General features: G+C 39.6%; 11 protein-coding genes across 11 annotated transcripts; 7 read left to right on the top strand and 4 right to left on the bottom strand.

Annotated features, from left to right (window-relative positions):
* Positions 1 to 1,195: 1,195 nt before the first annotated feature.
* METBIDRAFT_32539 (Ran guanyl-nucleotide exchange factor) lies at positions 1,196 to 2,735 on the bottom strand. The gene has a single exon (XM_018856074.1). The coding sequence runs from the start codon at positions 2,709 to 2,711 to the stop codon at positions 1,239 to 1,241; it is 1,473 nt and encodes a 490-aa protein (XP_018711078.1). The 5' UTR covers positions 2,712 to 2,735; the 3' UTR covers positions 1,196 to 1,238.
* On the bottom strand, positions 2,727 to 5,874 carry CHS1 (chitin synthase). Its single transcript, XM_018856073.1, has one exon. It carries the CDS (start codon positions 5,830 to 5,832, stop codon positions 2,809 to 2,811), a length of 3,024 nt encoding a protein of 1,007 aa, XP_018711077.1. The 5' UTR covers positions 5,833 to 5,874; the 3' UTR covers positions 2,727 to 2,808.
* A 69-nt stretch (positions 5,875 to 5,943) lies between these two features.
* METBIDRAFT_200501 (uncharacterized protein) lies at positions 5,944 to 8,576 on the top strand. The gene has a single exon (XM_018854929.1). It carries the CDS (start codon positions 6,396 to 6,398, stop codon positions 8,187 to 8,189), a length of 1,794 nt encoding a protein of 597 aa, XP_018711076.1. The 5' UTR covers positions 5,944 to 6,395; the 3' UTR covers positions 8,190 to 8,576.
* PSF2 (DNA replication protein) lies at positions 8,233 to 8,894 on the top strand (the record flags this gene model as incomplete). The annotated part of the gene is made up of 2 exons (XM_018857701.1): positions 8,233 to 8,352; positions 8,427 to 8,894. 2 exons carry the CDS (start codon positions 8,233 to 8,235, stop codon positions 8,892 to 8,894), a joined length of 588 nt encoding a protein of 195 aa, XP_018711075.1.
* Positions 8,895 to 8,963: 69 nt separating this feature from the next.
* ARG2 (acetyl-CoA:L-glutamate N-acetyltransferase) lies at positions 8,964 to 10,744 on the top strand (the record flags this gene model as incomplete). The annotated part of the gene is made up of 2 exons (XM_018855239.1): positions 8,964 to 10,155; positions 10,200 to 10,744. 2 exons carry the CDS (start codon positions 8,964 to 8,966, stop codon positions 10,688 to 10,690), a joined length of 1,683 nt encoding a protein of 560 aa, XP_018711074.1. The 3' UTR covers positions 10,691 to 10,744.
* Positions 10,647 to 12,177, top strand: METBIDRAFT_200548 (PAQR-type receptor). Its single transcript, XM_018854930.1, has one exon. It carries the CDS (start codon positions 10,843 to 10,845, stop codon positions 11,755 to 11,757), a length of 915 nt encoding a protein of 304 aa, XP_018711073.1. The 5' UTR covers positions 10,647 to 10,842; the 3' UTR covers positions 11,758 to 12,177.
* Positions 12,040 to 13,140, bottom strand: ARO4 (3-deoxy-7-phosphoheptulonate synthase; the record flags this gene model as incomplete). Its single annotated transcript, XM_018858397.1, has 1 exon — positions 12,040 to 13,140. The coding sequence occupies one exon, from the start codon at positions 13,138 to 13,140 to the stop codon at positions 12,040 to 12,042; it is 1,101 nt and encodes a 366-aa protein (XP_018711072.1).
* Positions 13,141 to 13,216: 76 nt separating this feature from the next.
* Positions 13,217 to 15,136, top strand: METBIDRAFT_32536 (amino acid transporter). The gene has a single exon (XM_018856072.1). It carries the CDS (start codon positions 13,700 to 13,702, stop codon positions 14,945 to 14,947), a length of 1,248 nt encoding a protein of 415 aa, XP_018711071.1. The 5' UTR covers positions 13,217 to 13,699; the 3' UTR covers positions 14,948 to 15,136.
* Positions 15,137 to 15,291: 155 nt separating this feature from the next.
* Positions 15,292 to 17,983, top strand: METBIDRAFT_32534 (uncharacterized protein). Its single transcript, XM_018856071.1, has one exon. The coding sequence runs from the start codon at positions 15,328 to 15,330 to the stop codon at positions 17,692 to 17,694; it is 2,367 nt and encodes a 788-aa protein (XP_018711070.1). The 5' UTR covers positions 15,292 to 15,327; the 3' UTR covers positions 17,695 to 17,983.
* A 690-nt stretch (positions 17,984 to 18,673) lies between these two features.
* MIT1 (mannosylinositol phosphorylceramide synthase catalytic subunit) lies at positions 18,674 to 19,664 on the top strand. Its single transcript, XM_018856070.1, has one exon. The coding sequence runs from the start codon at positions 18,824 to 18,826 to the stop codon at positions 19,547 to 19,549; it is 726 nt and encodes a 241-aa protein (XP_018711069.1). The 5' UTR covers positions 18,674 to 18,823; the 3' UTR covers positions 19,550 to 19,664.
* SLP2 (Slp2p) lies at positions 19,425 to 20,624 on the bottom strand. Its single transcript, XM_018856069.1, has one exon. It carries the CDS (start codon positions 20,603 to 20,605, stop codon positions 19,646 to 19,648), a length of 960 nt encoding a protein of 319 aa, XP_018711068.1. The 5' UTR covers positions 20,606 to 20,624; the 3' UTR covers positions 19,425 to 19,645.
* Positions 20,625 to 20,637: the final 13 nt, after the last annotated feature.

The raw sequence follows: 20,637 nt of genomic DNA, 5'->3' as shown, positions 1-20,637 counted from the left end.
GGATACATTTATCTTGTTCTGCCATGTTATTTAGTATATGAACATGAGTTANGCCACATTTCAAGCTCCTGTTCTGCCAAAACACTTGATGCTATAAGGCACAAAGGTCGTTTGTGATAGATAGCGAGTGTGCTAGCAATAAAGACATCAACGACAGCAATTGATTGGAAATTAGAGTGTGGCGTGTTAAAGTGTAACAGATTATGACTGCGATTTGGGAATGTAATTTTAAGCGAAATATGCTTGGTCTGTGAATTCCTTGTAAGCCCATATTCAAGGGGATGAATATCTTTATTACAAACTATCTTTTTAAGCGATCACTCGATTAAATCATGAATGTCATTTCTACGTATCGTGCGTCCGGTATGCTACTAACGCAATTTTCGTACACGAAGCGTTCTGATAACACCGTCAATGGCAACTTTTCTAAGAAGTATCAGTTTCGAATCCAAACTGCGGTAGTTGGGATACTTTCCCAACTCCTTACGATTTCGCCGCACATACTTGATTGGCGCATTATGAATGTTTGTTGTTCACGTATGATATGCTTGTGTGTTCTTGATCCCTGATTCTTGTTGCAACTGTGTTATAATCGTATACAATGCCTCTAGGAATTTTTAGTATTTCTCCAGGCTTCTGGGCTTTCGTCTATTCTGCTTTTTATGGGCCGAGATTGGACACTTGGAGCTGTTTTATGGAGTTCTTATGCATATCGAGTGCATGTTTTCCTCCGCCTTTCAAATAGGGCTACCAAAAAAAGTCTATGTATTCATTTCCCCGAAAGCTATATGCGGGGACCTTGTTTCCTGCTTTTTCTGTCTATTTGAGTGTCCAAATATTTATCTTATTGTTCTGAGCTTGTATGTCTGAGTTGATTCTAGTTGTGAGTTAATTTATTGAATTGTCGGTTAGTGCGCTCCTGGAATACTTGACGATGTAGTGCTAATGTTGTATTGAATCTTAATCCCCTTTTGTTTTGTTTTTGTTTTTTTTACATGTAAACCATTCATCTTTAAGTAGTGATTGGGATAATACAGTTGGATAATGTGGCGGCCCAGAATTAAATTAGTAATATGGTGGAGAAGGTATTTTTGGATAAGCTGTGGGAGATTTTTGGCTTCAGCCAGTGCGAACAAGAGTGAGTGAATCATGGGGCAAGGTTTTCTAGGTTTTTATGATCTACACATATTATTTTGTTTGCTCAATTGCGTTTTTGATAATTGTATGTATTGCCTGTCTTAGTCAAAAATTTCGTATTTTTCATTTCTTTCCGCGGCGTGAGTATCGGAGAGTTTGCGACCTCCGCTAACAGAGAATTGACCACCAGCGCCAATGATTTGAATGTCCATGTCTTTGGTTGCTGTGTTATATATACGCGTTGGTATCTCAACGTCACCGTCAAGAAGTCCAAGCCCAGGGCCATAAGTGTCACCAAACCCCCAAGCGTATACAATCCCATCACGTGTGACGGCAAAAGAGTGGTGAGAACCTGCTGCAATTGCCTTAAATTTGAGCGTTCCATCGGCAATACGCAAGAGGGTAGGTATCGGCACAGACCTTGGCAGACCATGTTGATCCCTGTACGTGTAATCAGGCAAGTTTTCTTTTGCAATGCCGACTTCTTTCATGTCGTATCTTCCCCAAGTAAAAAGCTCCCCTTCCCCCGTCAAGGCTAAGGAATGATGCTCACCCCCGACAATTTCAACAATATTTTTGTCTTCCAAAGCAGGGATGATTGTCGGTTTCTGGATGACTGATCCATCTTCGAGTTCGCCTTGCTTGTTTGTAATACCACATTGGCCGTATTGGTTTAAGCCCCAAGCGAAAACTTTACCATTGGAATCGATTGCAAAACAGTGGAAATCTCCACTAGCAATGTATTTGATATCATAGAGGCCAAATGTGTGAGGTTGTAAAGCTGTAAACTTGTGTCTCTCAAGTATCTTCCGGCCAAGTTGAGACTGCTGCCCATTTCCCCAAGCATACACAATCCCCTTGGCATCCAAGGCTAATACATGGTCTTTTCCTGTGGCCAACTGAACAATGTTTTCCAAATTGTTCACCTTGGCTGGGTACTCTTGCGTGTTAACCTCTTTGGAATACCCCAACAATCCTTCATTGCTTCTAAACGTTCCCCATGTATAAACTTCTCCATTTTCATACAATACAGCGCTGAGGTTATCTGTTGCTGCCACCTGAACTATTTTAATGTTCGTCTTGGGTAAATTTTCTACCTTTCCCGGGGTGGACTCTGCCGAGTTTAAATCTCCGTCATCATCATCGGAATCCTCGGCATCGTCCATGGATTTCAAGTTTTCTTTTCCCGTTGTATCGCGACCTAAGACTTTGCTATCATTGGTTCCCCATGACCATAAAACGTTGTTGCTATCTAATGCTAAAACATGCATTCCTCCAACTGAAAAGTCAACAATTCCGTCAGCACCTAATTTCTCACTTGTGAGGAAAGGGTTTAGTCTGGGACGTTTGACTTCCTTCGTTTTCGCTTGTGGACCAAGACCAAGTTCACACATTGAACCTGTTCCCCAAACAAAAATATCCAAACTCTGGCTTTTGGGAGGGGGTCTATCAATTATGGTGGGGAGTCTGGAGTAAGATTGAAGAACATTAGAGGAAGTTGATCTAAGTCTTTTATGTCTCCCATCTTGAACTGGAGACGCTGAGCGTTTCAGTGTTCTATTCAATGCCACCATTGTTTAGTGGGATATGAGAATATCAACCCATCGTCTGTTTCTCGAATATTTACTCAGGAGTGCATATATATATATATATTTTCGCAGAAGTAGTTACCTAGTTTAGTGACTTGGTGCCAGCATGCGAGTACCCCATTTTGTTGTGGCTCCATTTGCTATTAGCTTGCACCATTCTACGAGCCAAATTCTGAATGAGGTACGCGATAGACCCTGTTGCTCTAATGAAAGCGAAGAAAGCCACAAACCAAAGGATGAACACTAGGTAGTAGTTCTGTGATGTTTCCCCCGGTTCATATACTTGCAACATTGTCATGATAAAAATAAGATTAGCCAAAAGCCATATTAAGACAACTTTTGTCCTAACATTTTTGGCATAGTCCTCTCCGTCAATAGTTTTCGCCTGATTTTTGTTGCTTTTCACTTTTTGACTTGATCTTTTGGCGCGTATGTTGTAGAGTGTTTCGAGATATACCTCATCAATGTTATAGTCGAGGATGACGGCCTCAAACTCACCCTCATCATTCTTTTGGATAATGTACTGGTTTGTCTTATCCTCCCTTGGATCACTGTCCCCTTTCGTGCCCCAAGAGACATCATGCGTGTTGCAAAATGCAAAAATCTGCAAGGTGCACGTATATGAGGGGATCAATAAAAAGTATTGGAGTGAGCACGTAACCATATGCCAAGGATCCAAATATAAAATAGATGTCAAAGTGTAAAGTCCGTACGTTGCCAATAAAGAAACAACTATGCTCACGAAAACGGATGACGATGTCTCGCCCGTCCCGAACTTCTGAATAGTCGTTATTACAAAGTATAATCCGACTATCAAAGCATATAAAGCACAAATGGTTAAAAGAATCATGAGTACCTTAAAAATGTTTTTCGAAGCTTGAGGTCTATTACCAATAGAGGCAACGAACATTGACGTTAAGACGCAAATGCAAATGTAATTGAATATTGTAAATATCCAAAAGCCACCATTCCCGAGACTGTCTTCCAGGATCAATGATCCAGTCAAGAAATAAAACGTCAAATAGAAATTGCTCAAAGAAAAGAATGAAAATGTTAATGTGAGCAATTGATAAGCAAATTCGAAGCAAAACCAAAATTTTCTTGTAAAAGAGTGGTCTGTTTGCCAGATCCTATTAGCATGGCGCAAAGAATATAGGGCAGCAAAGAATGCACCATTCATCCATCTGCGTCTTTGTAGCAAGAATTCAGGAACTGTATCGGGGACATCTGTTTCTCCAGTCGCTTGCTTCACGAACTTCAAGACCCAATTTTCATTCCGCTTCGCAACGAGCTCCCAGCATAAAATTCGATCTTCGGCCAAATACATATTCGCTTCGAAAAAGTTTGTCTTGCTGTTTCTTTCATGATGACTTGTCAAAAGATCCTCGCCTTTGAAGTAGGCATGTAACGGACCTGTACCGTCCTCATGATTTTTCAAAGCAATGTATCTGTATGCGGATAGGGCGCCCGGTAAAACAGATATATATCCAAAAACAGATTCCAAAGGCTTATCCAAAATGTTGGACATTTTATATTCAAAGTTTTGAGACGCAACGAGAGGATTGAGTAAATTAATCCATCCCTTTCCTTTCATGGCAGTAATTTCCCCGGCTACACCAGCAACATTGGAGTCCTGGTCGAAAGCTTTCCACATATTGTAGATTGCATGATTGTCTGGTTTTGTTCCGACATCTAGTAAGACAACCACGTTTGGGTCTAGAATTGGGCAAAACGCATTAAATAGCCATCTATGAGAATTGATTTTCTTTTGATTCTGTTCTTTCAAGCAGAATAGTACCTGAACTGGAGTCAAGCTCTTCTCATCTCCTTTGAACTTGAGATTCTCATCGATTGAAATTTGAGTGGTGTACTCAAATAAATGAGCATTTACCTTTCTGTTGTTAACATATGGCCTGGCCAAATTGTCCTGATAACAACCAGTTGCAGTTAAAAGTTGTAACACAGACTCGTTGATTTTATTGCGTCCATCCGCGACAATAATTACCTGTACTTTCTTCCACGAGTCTCTTCCCCAAATTGATGATTTGCTTCTAGAACACAAATGTGCAACGTTCTTCATTATTCCATGCATCGTTCTGGCAAAAGAAGTTTCATCCTCGTTATACATAGTAACACAGACTACTATTTCGGTTTCTCTTCCGTACTTTGCAGCCCGAAGAGTGAATCCCTCTTGCACGAAGTTGTCAGGTTCAGCTGTGCAAGCAGTGTACGTCATGTTTGTGAATTCACCAAAAGGGGAGTCAGTTCGAGTGAGCACCTTTTGCAATTCTTCGGGAATTCGATTCTCTAATACAAGGTTTCCAGACTTGCCGTCGACAAGCCGTACCTTGCGTTTCATAAAAGTTTTCTCCTTATTGGGAACATAGTCTTTTGTGATATTCTGCATCATATCTTTATCTAACGATGCCCCAAAATAATCACTCTCTTGATTCGAAGTCTGGTAAGACTCACTCGTAACTGCGGTATTTACATCAGAGAAACTCTGCTTGTCATCATACTCTTTTTGGTAAATCTGATATGCGTATTCACTGTTTGCACTCAGATGAAGAGTCTGGTCATCAAACACTTCGCTGCTGAGAGTTTTGGCTTCAGCTAGGGCTTCTGGTGTAAAGATGGGTTCGGGAGGTTCTAAGATCCTCTCACTTTTACTGAGTCGATCTGGGGATTGAAAATTTTGGACAGGACTCACATCATCTTCTTTATTCCGTATTGATGAAATCCGAGAAAGATTATAGCCCGCTTGTTTTTTTCTTTTTGGGCTTTCTTGCAAGGTGTAGTTTGCTCGCGGTGTTCTAGCTGTCTCAGGAGTAAGAGGAGGAACTGACAAACTCAGAAGACTGTTCACATTTGGTTGAGCATACATTGAGCTTCTAGTAAATATGTTGGGAGATCTTCTTTGATTGGGGTTTCCCAGCAATGATGATGGAATACCCACAAATTCTGAATCGTCGTCAGAGTGTGCGACCTCCGTGTTCAACTGGTATAACCTTCTGGGAGAAGTCCGATCACTTGTAAAAGCTGCTAGTGGTGCACTGGGATCTGGATGATCCCTGAAAGGATCTGAGTCGTCACTGGAGTAAGTCATGAAGAGTTATCAAGCACCGGTAGTCCCACATTCCAAATTTAGTTATGGCATTCTCGTTTCAACGTGCGCGAAGGTTCAGTTTGTTTATTTATTTGTTTTCCTATTCAGGAATAATTCGTGCACGATATGCCGAGTAAAGGCACAGAGAAGTGAAAGAGATGAGTGAATGAAAAAATATGTTCGATAATCTAGCATTGATACTAACCCTTTCGGCTTCACTGTTGTAATTGATGGGTTTGTGTTTTTCTGATTTCCTGCTTTTTTTATTTACGATTATTGTTATTAGCTGATGAAGAAACGCTTTTTAATGTCTCCAATTCTTCATACATTACGAATGCGAAATTCAAAAATGAAAATTTCAAAGTGAGGCTTGTCTTTTTATTTCTGAGCCAAGGCAAGCCTTGATCAGAGTTGCAGTAAAATCATTATAGAAGAAGCTTTGTTTAGCCGTGAAACCCAACCTTTTATCCTCCCATGGCAGAGCGTCACGTGAACCGAATGTCTCTACTACGCTTAGAGTGAGAAGCTTACAAACTCGTCTTATTTCCTTATCAAGAATACACATGCTCTCGAATCCTACTCAAAGCGAAGACAGCAGCGTGGAATTGCGACCTCAAAAGAAGCTGACAGAACTACAGGCTCAAATCTCGAGCGTGGGTTTTGCAACCTTGAAAAAACAGGCAACAAACACGTCTCAAGGATCGAGTTTAAACACGAACACATCGGGAAAAAGATCTTTGCATAGGTTTTTTAGCCGTAAAAAAACGATTCTGGAACCAAATAATTGGCTGTCGAACAGGCTGAGCCGCGATGAACTCGAATTGGTGGATCAAAGCGAAGAGTTCAAGCTTTCAAAACTTCACGGAGATGTCAACTATCTAGAATCTTCACGATCGACTTTAGATACCAAAAAAACGTTTCTCAGCAAAAATGAATCAACGGTTCATGGAAGAAGGAATAAGAGAAGCAACGCGAGAAGCCTTTCACGAAAGCCGTCTTTCTTGGAATCTAGCACTCTCAAAAAAGCAAATTCTCCCTCGATTCAACTCAACAGTCTCTTTCATAGACCCCATACATCATTAACCGATCAGAACGCCGAAACCAACTCCGAAAGTCGAGAATTTCAGCAGAATAGTATCTACACATCACTGCGACGAAATATTGTTCAGCTATCTTCCCAGAGCTCCAATTCTTATATCACTGATCGCGTGGCTGCATCAACATATCACTTTACTGACCCTAACCATGGAATTGGAGTAGATAGCAGAACAGTTGAAGGTACTACAATCTTCGAGCTTCACCGTCGGTACATGACATCTGCTGATACATACATTCAAAAACATCACAGAACCGCACCTGAAAGCCCGATTGTTGGATTTCAACCAGACGAGTTGAGACTAGGATTACACCCTGGTGATGAGCACTACACAAAAGCATTCTCTGATATTTTTGATTTAATTACTCCCATACTTTGTCCAAGAGAACATTTACCCGAGGGCAAAGGTAGCCAGGAACTACAAAAGCTATGTATTGAAGAAATGGAATCCTTTGTCGAGCAAAGACTTCTTGGTATTAGGCATGAAATCAAAAAAAATCCTAGTCAAGAAGAAAAGATAGATAATTTCCCGAAGAGGATATTTGATGGGCAGGTAAGCAACTGGATTTCAACGGACGGTGCTGATGATGAAAGAACCGAACTAGAATTAAAAGAATTTTTGACTCAAATTTCACGATTCTTCTTGAAGTGCTGTCAGACTTTAGCTGACATATTTATTCATAAAAAGGCACCAAAACTTCCGGAAGACTCTTTCGGTTTGCTAACAATTCAGAGTTCTGATTCGGAGAATCTTCAAGAATTTTCTGAATTAAAACGAGAACTCACGATCTATCTAGAAAACTGGCGCCTTATTGCTCGAGCCTGGAATTATTTCAACTCTAATGTGAGATTCTATTTGTTGCACATCTTTGTCCCAGCTGAATCCTATCTCGAATTTCTTTTTTCACAAGATTCGAAGTTTGAATCAGCTACAAGACGATACACTTTCGATAACGATATACTCTTGGCGTTTCGCGATACATTTATTCTTCCTCAGCTCCATAGGAGAATGATTTTGCTTTCGTGTCAGGATAATGAAAATGATATTTTTAAAAAAATGGTGGAATATAATGAGCAAACTGTATTTGAAAATCCAGAATGCGAAATATCGAAAACTTTGACGAATTGCTTGGGGTTTTTGTCTACATGTTCTGCGAGAGATTCTCTTACATCCGACGATGAGCGGCATGGGGAGATTTTGTTGAGCGAGTTTCTACGGCTTTTGAAGTTACAATCGCGCAAGAAACCTGCACGGCTCTGATATTTATGTCACCTTTACACCACCATAATCCCGAAAGTAAGCCATGGTTTTGATAGAAAACTTAAGACAAAACTTGTCACCAGCTGAAATCCAGTTTCTTTGCGAGAATGAAATGATCTCAATTCTTCCGCGATACTCCATGCCTAAATTGGATCTCATAGCCGTATGTTGGAAATTTCTTCGTCTTGTCTCGGTCCAGAGTAAACAATACAATATCAACAAAATACTAATAATAAGGACAGAGTTCCTCAACTTAAAGGAATGAAAAGGGTTGAGGTTCCGCTTTGGATAGCTCTTATACTCAAGGGTCAAGGAAAGTGTAATATAATAATACCTGACTGGTTGAATCATGATCACTTGTCAGAGATCTACGAGCAAGAGAGAAAGTTCCCGCATATGTTTTCCAAACTACCATGGAATTGGATAGAGCTAGCGAAGATAATGCTCACGAAAGCCGCGGATGATCTACAAGATTCAAGCACCTATTTACGATCGATACTTCAGGACTTGAAAGAGTTGAGACAGCTGAAATCGAAACGAGGACTACGAGAATTAAACGAGTCAAATATTCAACTTAATGGCCTTTCGTTGATGGAAATCAACGAGATGAGGCCTTTTGTTTTGGGTGTGATGGGAAAATTGAGAGAATTGCATGAGAGCACCACCGTTGAAGAGGGGGAAGGAGAAGGGTCAGATTTTGAGTAGCCACAACACGTGACTAGTGTACCTCAAAAGTTGAGATCTTGAACATTTACAAGTGAACTGTAAGGCTTCATGAGTCATTTCACGAGTTTGAATAGACAATTCGTATCTAATTTTAAAGTTTCCGATCTCGTTACTAAATCGAAACGTGACTTGATTTTATCGATTCTACGCTCAACTACCACTAAAAGGGAGGCAAAAAATTTTCTTGAAAAATACCAAGATCAATTTGATTTGACAGCCACCTCTTTCCATGAAGTAAACCTCCCAAAATGGTCTACAACACCAGGAAAGCAGGCTTTGATCGAAAAGCACTTAACCAGGGGGAAGTCTGGCTTTCAAGCTAAGATGCGGTCTTTGCAACAAAATCAGAGTGCCCCCTTAAGAGTGGCGTTATTCAAAATATCAATGGCGGATATTTCGAATGAACATCTTGGAGGAATTACTGAGACTTTGAACAGACTTGTTCAACTAGGAGTCTCGCCGATTATAGTATGTGGTCAAGATGATATGACTGAACATAGTTTTAAACTGATTTCCTCATTTTTAAGTGAACATGCCGAGAGATTACTGCTGCTTTTACTGAACAAAGTGAAAAGTGGGCTTGACCTGATTCCAACTAATTTAACAAGGTCTTTGTTTATTGAAGAGATTAGAGAATCTGGAGGTAAAGCAAGAATTGACTCCTTAGAACTGCTCTTGATTCCTTTGCTCCAGGGTATCGTGCCAATAATCATTCCAGCAATATTCAACGCAAGTGACGGTTCGCAAAGGTTTCTCGAGCCAAAAGATGCATTGCTAACTATATGCTCCGAGTTGCTGGAAATTCCAGATGTATTGTCGATTGAGAAGATCATATACATCGACTCTCTTGGTGGAATTCCGTCCATTGAGCGCAATCAAACAAGTCACGTCTTTATCAACCTTTCCCAAGAATTCTCAGACATTGTTTCAGAGTTGTACATTGGACATTTAGAGCCAAAAATGCGAGAGTCTCACATGTCTAATCTTGAATCGATGAACAGAATTTTGCATCTTGTCGCTCAAAAAACTGGAAGCAACTCTGCGACTGGGATTATAACAACGCCTCTTGTGATGTCCGTGAATGATGATCAGCTTAATCCTGTGGTATACAATGTATTAACAGATAGACCAATCATCTCATCATCATTGCCATCGGCTCTACAGAGAACACCACAAGTATCTACATCAATTATCAAAAATGGATTTCAAGTGACTGTTTTGGATCAAGATTCATATCATGGTGTTTTCAAATTTGAGAACCTAGTAAACGATGGGCTAATCAAGAAAAAATGCTACATTTAATCGCTGATTCTTTTGGAAAAAGCCTCAATACAGAAGAATATTTAGCCCGTATAAACGATTCACTCGCTACTTTGATAATTGTCGGAGACTATGAAGGTGCAGCGATTATCACGTGGGAATATTTGAGTAATGGGAATAAAGTTGCCTACTTGGATAAGTTTGCAATCGCTAAACGAAACCAAGGAATTCCTAGTTTGGCTGACGTTATTTTCAAGCTCATAACCCAATCGCATCAGGCGGAACTACTCTGGAGGTCAAGGGCAAACAATCCTGTAAACAAATGGTACTTTGAAAGATGCAGAGGCTCTGTGAATATCAAAAGCTCCCCTTGGAAGTTCTTCTACACTGGCGAAATATACAATCGACGTATGGGTACAAAGATAGATGGTACTGAGCAAAGGGGCATTGACATAACTGAAAAGCTTCATTTGTACTCTGAATTGGTTGAAAATTTGGAACCTTCCTTCAAATGAGCGAAGAAATACCAATTTCCACCACCATATTTCTATTTATAGTATCAAACAGTGTGTCAGCATCACGTGATTGTGCGTACTGGTAATCTCTGTTTATCACATGTGTACGTCAAGTAGAGGCCATTAATCTATCATTTTTTTCCTGACAAAGAATGAACAAAATGGAGTCGAAAAAGCAGTATGTGATATATTTGCCTCAACGGAATAATCTTTATTTTTATCACGAATTGGATCTGTGGCAACAGGACAATCATTTCATTCGTTCCGCTTACGTGAAGCATACTTCAAGCTATAAAAAATGTTTGGAGTCCATGACATATTTACACAATGAAACCGTCAATATTTATTCTCACCTTATGCCTGCAGCTCTCACAGCCATAATTCTCTTTTTATACGTCATATATTGGAGTGCAAGCACTCCGGCTTGGATCAGATTGAGTTACTTCTTATTTGGCATCGGAGCCTACACATGCCTCACACTGTCTGCCCTCTTTCATCTTTTTAAGTCACATTCACCACGAGTGTGCGGATTTGGAAATCAATGCGATTATTTTGGGATCGTTGTTATGATCACATTTTCGTTGATATCAGTCGTAATGTTTGTTTTCGAAGAGGTTCCTCAATGGAGAAATAGTCTTGTCGTGATATTCATGACCCTTGGCTCAGTATGTACTATTATGACCTTCGATAAGAAATTTTCCACGCCTCTTTACCGTCCACTAAGATCATTTGTTTTCGTGATATATGGTCTTTCAGGTGTTATACCAGTTATAATAGCTGCAAATGTTTTCGGGAAAATTGATGCGTTCCATCGATTAAGTGCACAATGGTTGATCCTCGAGGGCCTTTTCTACATCGTAGGGGCATTTTTATACGCAGCAAGAATTCCTGAGAGATTTTGCCACACAGAGGAAACACGATGTAAAAAAGTGCCGGGGAAGTTCGATATCTTTGGCCACCTGCATCAAATTTTTCACATTATGGTTTTGATTGCGGCAGCTTGCCATTTGAAGGCACTCTCGAATTGCCACGTACATTGGCAAAGTAGAAAGTCTTACGACACATAGCCCAAAAAATACTTCATCAAGCAACACACTATCTGATGCCCTGTCAACGAAGATGTTTTGACTTTAAATGCACCTCATTATGCTTGACTTGAATTGTCGTCCACAGATCCGCGAGGCCTAGATCATAAAGGACACAAGGATCTTGTCATGTACTGCAATAGACACAAATCGTCCTAAAAATATGAACATAAACGTTGGAAACTGAATAAATTTAAATACAAAATCATTAAGACTTTCTTTGTAGGAAATCGTGACACCAATTTATCGCGAAGACAATAATTTTTAAGCTTGGTTTTTGGCCCTTCTCTCTTGCACAGCCCCAGCGAGTTTTCTCAACATAGTGACGGTAGTTTCCCATGAAACACACCCATCAGTGATAGAAACTCCGTACTTCAAGCTCTCTTTTCCTGTGCCTTGCTTTGGCATACCTTGTTTTCCTTCATTGATGTGAGATTCGATCATCACGCCAATTAGACTGTTCTCTCCCGCAGAAATTTGTTCGATAACAGAGTCCAAAACCTTCGGTTGATTTCTGTAATCCTTTTCGGAATTATCGTGCGAGCAATCCACCATCAATTTGATGCTTGGGTCGGAACTTTTAGCAATACTTTCTTTTGCATTTCTGACAGACTCAGCATCGTAGTTCGTGATTTTCTTACCACCTCTCAAGATAATGAAACAGTTGTCATTTCCTTTCGTTGTCGTAATGGCAGCTAACCCGTTTTTGGTTACACCCATGAAGTGATGTCCTTTGGAGGAGGCTTGAACTGCATCTAATGCAACGCCGATGTTTCCGTCTGTACCGTTTTTGAAACCAATTGGGAAAGATAATCCTGATGCTAATTCTCTGTGTAATTGAGACTCAGTAGTTCTGGCGCCGATAGCGCCAAAACTCAAGAAATCTGAGAAGTATTGTGGAGAAATGGTATCCAACATCTCAGAACCGATTGGAACACCCACTTCACCAGTGAGGTCAGCGTACAATTGTCTTGATACTCTCAATCCTTTGTTGATATCGAAAGTGTTATCAACATTTGGATCATTGATAAGACCCTTCCAACCGACAGTAGTCCTTGGCTTTTCCAAATAAGCTCTCATGATTATGACCAAGTCATCTTCCAACTCCTGTGAGAGTTCTTTGAGCCGTCTGGCATATTCCATGGCTGCTTGGGTATCATGGATAGAACATGGTCCCACAACAACCAAACATCTGTCATCAGTACCTGCTATGATTTGCGCAGAGTCGATTCTTGCTCTAATGACCACCTCCAAAGAGTTTTTTTTAGCACTCACTTCATTTTGAAGAAGCGCAGGTGGAATCAATGGATCATAGCCCAAAATTCTGGTGTCATCGAATTCTTCGGGGATAGGAGTCTTACTCATGATTCAAGAAATTCTTGTTGATCGGTGTCGAAATTTTCGGCGAAAGCCAATGAGAAATATGCCGCTTCTTTTAAGCAATTTCCAGTTAGTGAGTCATGAAATTTTTAGGCGTGTTCAGATCAAACTGCATATCATCCTTCTGAATTGTTTTTTTTTTCAGCTACGGCATAACTACTTGTTGCATAATATTGAGACAAATATTGACCGAAAATATAATATTAATTGGATTTAATGAAGCCGGCCCCGGAGATCTGAACTGAAAGAACAGCCACATTAGGGAAAATTGAGACTGGATACGTGTTCAGCAGATGTGTTCAGCAGATGTACAAAGTAATGTGCGAGGATTCCCAAAGAAGCTCCAGGTTCTCGCATAAGATTCATGAATGCAAAGAACTTACAGAAACAACAGACCAAAAGTTTTTAACATTCTAATAGGCTTGGTAAAATTGTTGCGCATCAAACTTGTGTATATGGTTTCTAAATTGCTATTCATCCGGGTGCGCGCGTCACAACATGATAGTGGTCCACAATTATCCTTATCGAGTACCAATTATTTTTCATGGTTCTTCAAATTAAGCGAGTGTTCGTTTCGTTCTTGGCATTTGGTCTAATCAAAAATATCCTTTATGTTGTTATATTGTCGGCAGCGGTCGACATTGTTGGATTCTCTTTGCCTAAAGCTATCGTACTTTTGGCCGATATTGTGCCATCCCTCTCTGTAAAGCTCTTGGCCCCCTTTTTCATTCATAAAGTGCCTTACATCACGAGAATCTGGATTTTGGTCGTCTTTTCGTCTTTTGGTATGCTACTAGTGAGCATGTCAAGGGAAAACTCTACCCTGGCAAAGTTATTAGGTGTTTCTATGGCTTCGCTTTCATCTGGGTTGGGGGAAGTTTCATTTCTACAGCTTACACATTTTTATGATGAGAAGGAATCAATTGGTGGCTTTTCTATGGGGACTGGAGCAGCAGGTATTTTGGGAAGCTTGTCCTTTTTGATTATGACAAACCTTGCCGGTATAAGTACTCGGATGGCATTACTAGTTTTTGCTATCATCCCCTTTGGCTTTCCAATGACATATCATATTGTGCTACCAAAACCTCAAACCGGAAGAAATTATGAGCCGTTATGCATAAATTCGACTCTGTCTACAATTCACAACCAAGAAACCTATATTGAGGACCAAAGACCACCCGTCAAGCGATTGAAGACAAAGGCGGCCAGAATGGGGAATCATTTGAAAAACACCATCTTCTCCATCAAGCCTCTTATAAAACCATACATGATTCCATTATGTTCGGTTTACATTTTTGAATATGTTATAAATCAAGGTATTTCCCCTACATTACTTTTTCCCTTGAGCGACCTTCCCAAATGGTTAATTACGAGTTACAGAGACATATATGTCGTATACGGTTTTGTCTATCAACTTGGTGTTTTTTTGTCGAGGTCTTCGCTAACATTTGGATTTCGTTTTGAAAGATTATACACCTTGAGTGTATTACAAATGCTTAACTTGTTGATTTTGCTCCTGCAATCGATATGTGACTTTCCGTTTGATAATATTGTTCCAGTTGTTTTGGTAGTTTTCTACGAAGGTTTACTAGGTGGGCTTCTGTACGTCAATACCTTCTTGAATGTAAGCCAAAATGTACACCCTGATATGAGAGAGTTTTCAATGGCTTGTGTTGGTATAAGCGACTCTTTTGGCATCATGATCGCCGGATTCATTAGCTTGTGGCTTGAGAAGTCTTTATGTACTCAACAGGTAAGCCAGGGAAAAGACTGGTGTGAACTGGGTTCTTAGGAATCATATAATTGCTGCACTTCGAGCTTTGAACGCGTGTAGCAGATATATTCCCCGGAAAAGGCGATGATGATACAACCCGCACCTTATATTTCTTATCTGCTTCAATTCTTTTGATATGTAGAAATGAATCAAACCCCCAGGAATTAAGATATGGAGACAGTAGGAATACATCTTTACATTCGAGGTAATAACATGAAAATAAGTCCATGCAATGATGGATGATTCTCTGCTTCGGATTAAAAGAATATAGTACTGCGGATTGAAGAAATGCGACTGTACATTGAGCTCGAGATGTGGGGTTAGAATTGTTGGGCCCGTCTCGCAGATATACTTCTTTGAATTTGAAACTCACATCGAAATATCTAACGAAGCCAACGATGCTAGACCTGATATCGAATTCTGAGTTTGATGTGAATATTCTTGAAGATGCTTTGACTAGCCCAAATCTTGAGCTTACATTTCCCTTGCCGTCAGACAAAAAAACATACCTTCCCATGAAATCCAACGAAGAGGTTAGTAGAAGTTTTCAACTTTTAGAACATTTTATCAACTATTTCACAAGAATTAATGTTTTCGATATCTACAAAAATGCTGAGTATAGGTATTCCGTTCATAAGGCGTCAAAGCGGTTCAACAGTATGAGCGAGCTGTTCATGAACGATAGATTGGAACATTCAGACAAGAAGCTTGATGAAATCGTGTATGATCTAGTCGATCTGGAGTTACGAATGAATTTGATAAAAGCAAAAGACTTTCCGAGAAGATTTACGGAGGTAAAAAATTTTATGATAAACTACTACAAACAAGAAAATTTGAAAAATCTTCCGAGATTTGGATCGTACAGCTTTATTCGATTATGCTACATAACAGTTATCAAGACTGTCACAAAAATGTTTCCCCAAGGTGTGTGGACTAATAGAGAGCAATTTAGCAATCTTTACAAGACTTATCTCCATGACCCAATGTCGATAGTGCTCTTGCCAAACCATCAGTCTCACATTGACTATGTCATCTTGCACCTCATATTGATCAGATTTCAAATGTCTCTCCCTACAGTTATTGCAGGAGATAATTTGAATGTAGCAATATTTGGGTCGATATTGAAAGGCTTGGGTGGAATATTTATTAAAAGATCTTTCAATAACGAAGCTTATACTGAAAGAAACTTGACAAACTATGTTGAATTTGTATTGTTGAACAAAATCCACTTTGAGGTTTTCATTGAAGGAACTCGCTCTAGAGATGGTAAATTACTTCTTCCAAAGTATGGAATCTTGAAGACGTTGGCATCAATCTATCAGAAACAACGGAAGGAAAATGAGAACGCCCACTTTGACTTTTTGATCCAGCCCGTTTCTATAACCTACGAGAGAATATATGAGGCAGATGGATATCTTCACGAATTAATCGGAAAAGACAAGAAGCAAGAAAGTTTCATCAGCATAATGTCAAATGGAGTAACGAATATGATATCGAGGAATGATCGCAAGAAAGTCACATATCTGTCGGATGGCTTTGTCGACAACTCAAGCAGGCCTTTGAACGGTAAAATATTTGTGACTTTGGCGAAAAATTTCACATATTCCTCATACTACAATGATCCTAAGAATATGATTGACCTAGATCAGGTAGACGCAGTTGGACATGAACAGAACACCAACCTCAAGAAGCTAGGATTCAAGATCTTACATTCGATAAATGATATATCTTATATTCCTGAATCTGCTTTGATTGGATTTACTGTTCAAACTTTCTACTATTATGATGGCCGCAAAGAATTTTTCGTCAAGGAATTATTGCCAATGATGAATCTTTTAACGGCAATACTTGAAAAAGAAACCGTGAACGCATCAACCATTGGTTGCCTTAAGAAAATACAATCTTTAACTGAGGATCAAAAGGTTTCATTGATTGAGTCTCAAATCGTCAAAATATTCAGATATACAAAAGTAAACCCGCATACTAAAAGGGTGAGAGTGGTGAACAGTTTCGAACTTCTCTATTATAAAAATCTCACAATACATTTGATTATCCACAAATGCTTGGTCTCTTTGATCCTACTTATAACACTGAATGAGAAGCGCATCAGTCAGCTTTACTACATTTTCACAGGTGTTTTGAAAAACGAGTTTCTTTTTGATTATGATTACAATGCAAGGCACGAATTATCCAACATTCTCAAAGAATTCAAGGATTTGAACTTGATATCAGATTCTTTCGAAATACTCGACGTGCATTATCACACAGTTCTTGCCACAATAGTTCGACCATTCATCGGCTCATTCGCCATTTGTATTGAAAGCTTATCTCTCGTAGATAGTCAAAGCTTCGCAAATTGCAATGCGATCCCAGAACAACAGCTCATTGACGATGCTTCGCTACTGAAAGACTATCCAACAACGAAGTCTCTTTTGAAAATTATTCAAAAAGACAATCTCAAAAATTTTGAAAATGACTCCGCATCATATCACGTTGAAACTTACAACAAACAGTATCTTCTTTCATTCTTGTTTTATTTGAACAATTTGAAGATCATCAAAATTTTAAAAAATAAGTCCAAGACAAAGGCTTATGTCATGATAAAAAATCCCAGCGACTTGTACTTCATCTCCGGATTTATGAACGGCCTTAAGGCAAATAAGTCGGATGATTCTTCTATAAATTACATGATCGACATTGTTGACAAAAATTTTGATCGGATTTTTCCAGGAACCACAAGCGAAGCACGTGTGTGTAAGTTGTAAAAGGTGTGGTCACATAATTACGTTTTCAATATTGTAATTGAATTTGTCAAATTTTGCAGAAGGATTCTAAAATGTGTTCATAGTATGACAAAATGAAGAGAAACAAACCCAAAATATGACAACGGTTCATAGATTTTCACATGTGTATTTTGAGTTTCGTATAATATAAGAAATACCTAATCCGTTACCTGCAATAATCAAGATATTGGGGAGGGATTAAAGGGGAAAATATTCTGCTAGCCAACAAGAATACTTTCTCTGAGCAGATCATTTTCCAAGCCTTGTGTGCGCATTGAGTACGTAAGAGCAAAATGAAGAAATAAATTCCCTTACCCCTATTTTCGCGCAGCGAACACCGTGACAGTCACTGAAACTGCTCCGCCTGGTAATGTTTTCATCCTTAACTATGGCCTGTAGCATTTACACAGATAGAGAAAAAAAAAAACTACGGTTTAAATGACCAAATCACAGCATGAAACTTGCTTTCACATAATTAACCTTTTTCAACTGAACAAACACTATCATTCAGTGTTCAATACTTGTAGCTCATATTTCTTTTACTTTTTTTTTTTTCGTAGTCTTACATGAAAAGCCGCGTTCACACTCTCCTGGGATTAAAACTCTTACCTTCCCCAATAGTCGTTTCTGCTTGTCGAAACCCTGCTTCCACTATACATTTATTACACGTCCATCTCACTGAGTAATACTTAAAACTCAAATTACACCCACAAACCTTCAAAACAAATTCCCAATCCCTCAAAAAAAAAGAGTGGAGTTCAATGCTGAAGTAAACAAACTTGGGAATAGAACTATCAGAAGTCCTGCTGAGATCATACCGAACATGCGGAAAGAATTGAAATATATCTTATGGGGGCATCTTGCGATAGTTTTTTTCTTATTCTACTGTACTTATGACTTGATCAGCTTGCTATTCGATGACTCGTTCCCTGACTCGTTTCTTGATATGGAGCTCAACCCGGTGGATGGTAAATTGGACAAGAGCCTTCTAATCCCGAAGATAATTCATCAAACTTACAAAACTGATCAAATTCCCGAAACCTGGCAACCTGGGCAGCAAGCTTGTGTTGATCTACACCCCGATTATCAATATATCTTATGGACAGATGAGATGGCCAGAGACTTTATCGCAGAAAAATATCCGTGGTTCTTAAGAACCTGGGATTTATATCCGTACCCAATACAGAGAGCAGATGCAATCCGCTATTTTGCGTTGGCGCACTATGGCGGAATTTATATCGACCTCGACGATGGATGTATGAGACGATTAGACCCTCTTTTGACTGTTCCAGCATTCGTCCGGGAGACCCAGCCAACAGGTATATCAAATGATGTTATGGGGGCTGTACAAGGCCACTTGTTTTTTGTGAAAGTTCTCGAGAATCTTGAGAAATACCAGCGAAACTGGCTTGTCCCCTATATTACAATTATGTTCTCTACTGGCCCACTATTCCTCTCTGTGATGCTAATGCAATACAAAAGGAAGGGCGTACCTGAGGCGGGAAAAGTTCGAGTGCTACTTCCTAACGATTATAAAGCAAATTCAGACTCTTTCTTTTCAATTTCACCAGGATCATCGTGGCATCTAGATGATGCCAAACTTATGAAGTTGATGGCTCAGCACATAGGCCTAGCCGTTCTTGCAGGGTTTTTGATTGCAGGATGTGTATTTTTGTTGGAATGGTGGTTTTATCAGTGGTGCGTCCGCACAAATTTCACAAAGTTTTCTGAAAGACTTTATTCAAAGTTCAAGGGGAAAAAGTTCGTGAAGAAGAGGTCGAGAAAAGACTCGAATTTGCCCGTCACACTAGACCTTGAGAAGGTGGATGAGGTGTGATCAAATTTTGGTGAACTGTTGAGGTTTTTGAAGGGAAAACGGTGGAGATTCAGCGCACAGATTTTTAGGATTTAGTATAATTTCTATTTACAAATATCACTTTTCTGATTTAGACGATGTAACGGTCTGTTGCTTGTTCATTGATTTGAAAAGCGACAAGCCAGTCGCCATGAGGCCATTTAAGTCATTCAAGTTCGAGGGAAGCACAATTGTATTGGTCTCCTTCGCAATTTTACCAAACTCCTTGATGTATTGTTGTGCAACTTGAAGATTGATAGCGTCCATACCTCCTGGTGTATTTTTGATTGAATTCGCGATTTTTTCAATACTTATCGCTGTAGCTTCTGCTTGGAGGATCATGGATTGTTTTTCACCTTCTGCGATATTAATTTTAGATTGTCTGGTTCCCTCGGATTCTAAAATCTCAGCTCTCTTAGATCTTTCGGCACTCACTTGTCTGTGCATCGCTTCTAAAACATTCTGGGGTGGGTGTATATCTTTTATTTCATAACGTAAACATTGAACTCCCCAGTGTTCTTTAGCAGCTTCGTTGATGATACCATTGATATTACTGTTTAGATGTTGTCTCTCCTTCAAAACAGAATCCAAAGTCATTGACCCAATTTCGGACCTCATGGTAGTTTGCGCCAACTGACTTATTGCAAACTTGAAGTCCTCTACACCGTATGAAGCCTTGTAAGGATCATGCACTTTGACGTACAAAATTCCGTCCAATTCTAAAGACACATTGTCTGAAGTTATGGCATTCTGCGAAGGAATTTCGATCGCTGTTTCTTTCAACGATTGGACATAAGTGATCTTGTCGAGAATAGGTATCATGATAGCTACGCCTGGCTCCAAGATTTTGTGAAACTTTCCCATTCGTTCCACAACATAGGCTGTTTGCTGTGGAACGAATTTGACTAATGTGTTTGTAGGCAAGCGTTCCTTCTGAAAAAAGCTCAAAGCCGAGGGCCCAAGTCTGGTGTTGTTAAAAGAGCTATACCAGCGAGACACACCAAAGCTAGGTGATCTGATGATACGTGTGGAATTCATTTTGATCAATGAAGGTGACAGTGCCGAAACGA

Source organism: Metschnikowia bicuspidata (assembly GCF_001664035.1).
Source record: "Metschnikowia bicuspidata var. bicuspidata NRRL YB-4993 chromosome Unknown METBIscaffold_4, whole genome shotgun sequence".
NCBI lineage: Eukaryota > Fungi > Ascomycota > Pichiomycetes > Serinales > Metschnikowiaceae > Metschnikowia > Metschnikowia bicuspidata.
This window is presented reverse-complemented; position numbering and strand designations above follow the sequence as displayed.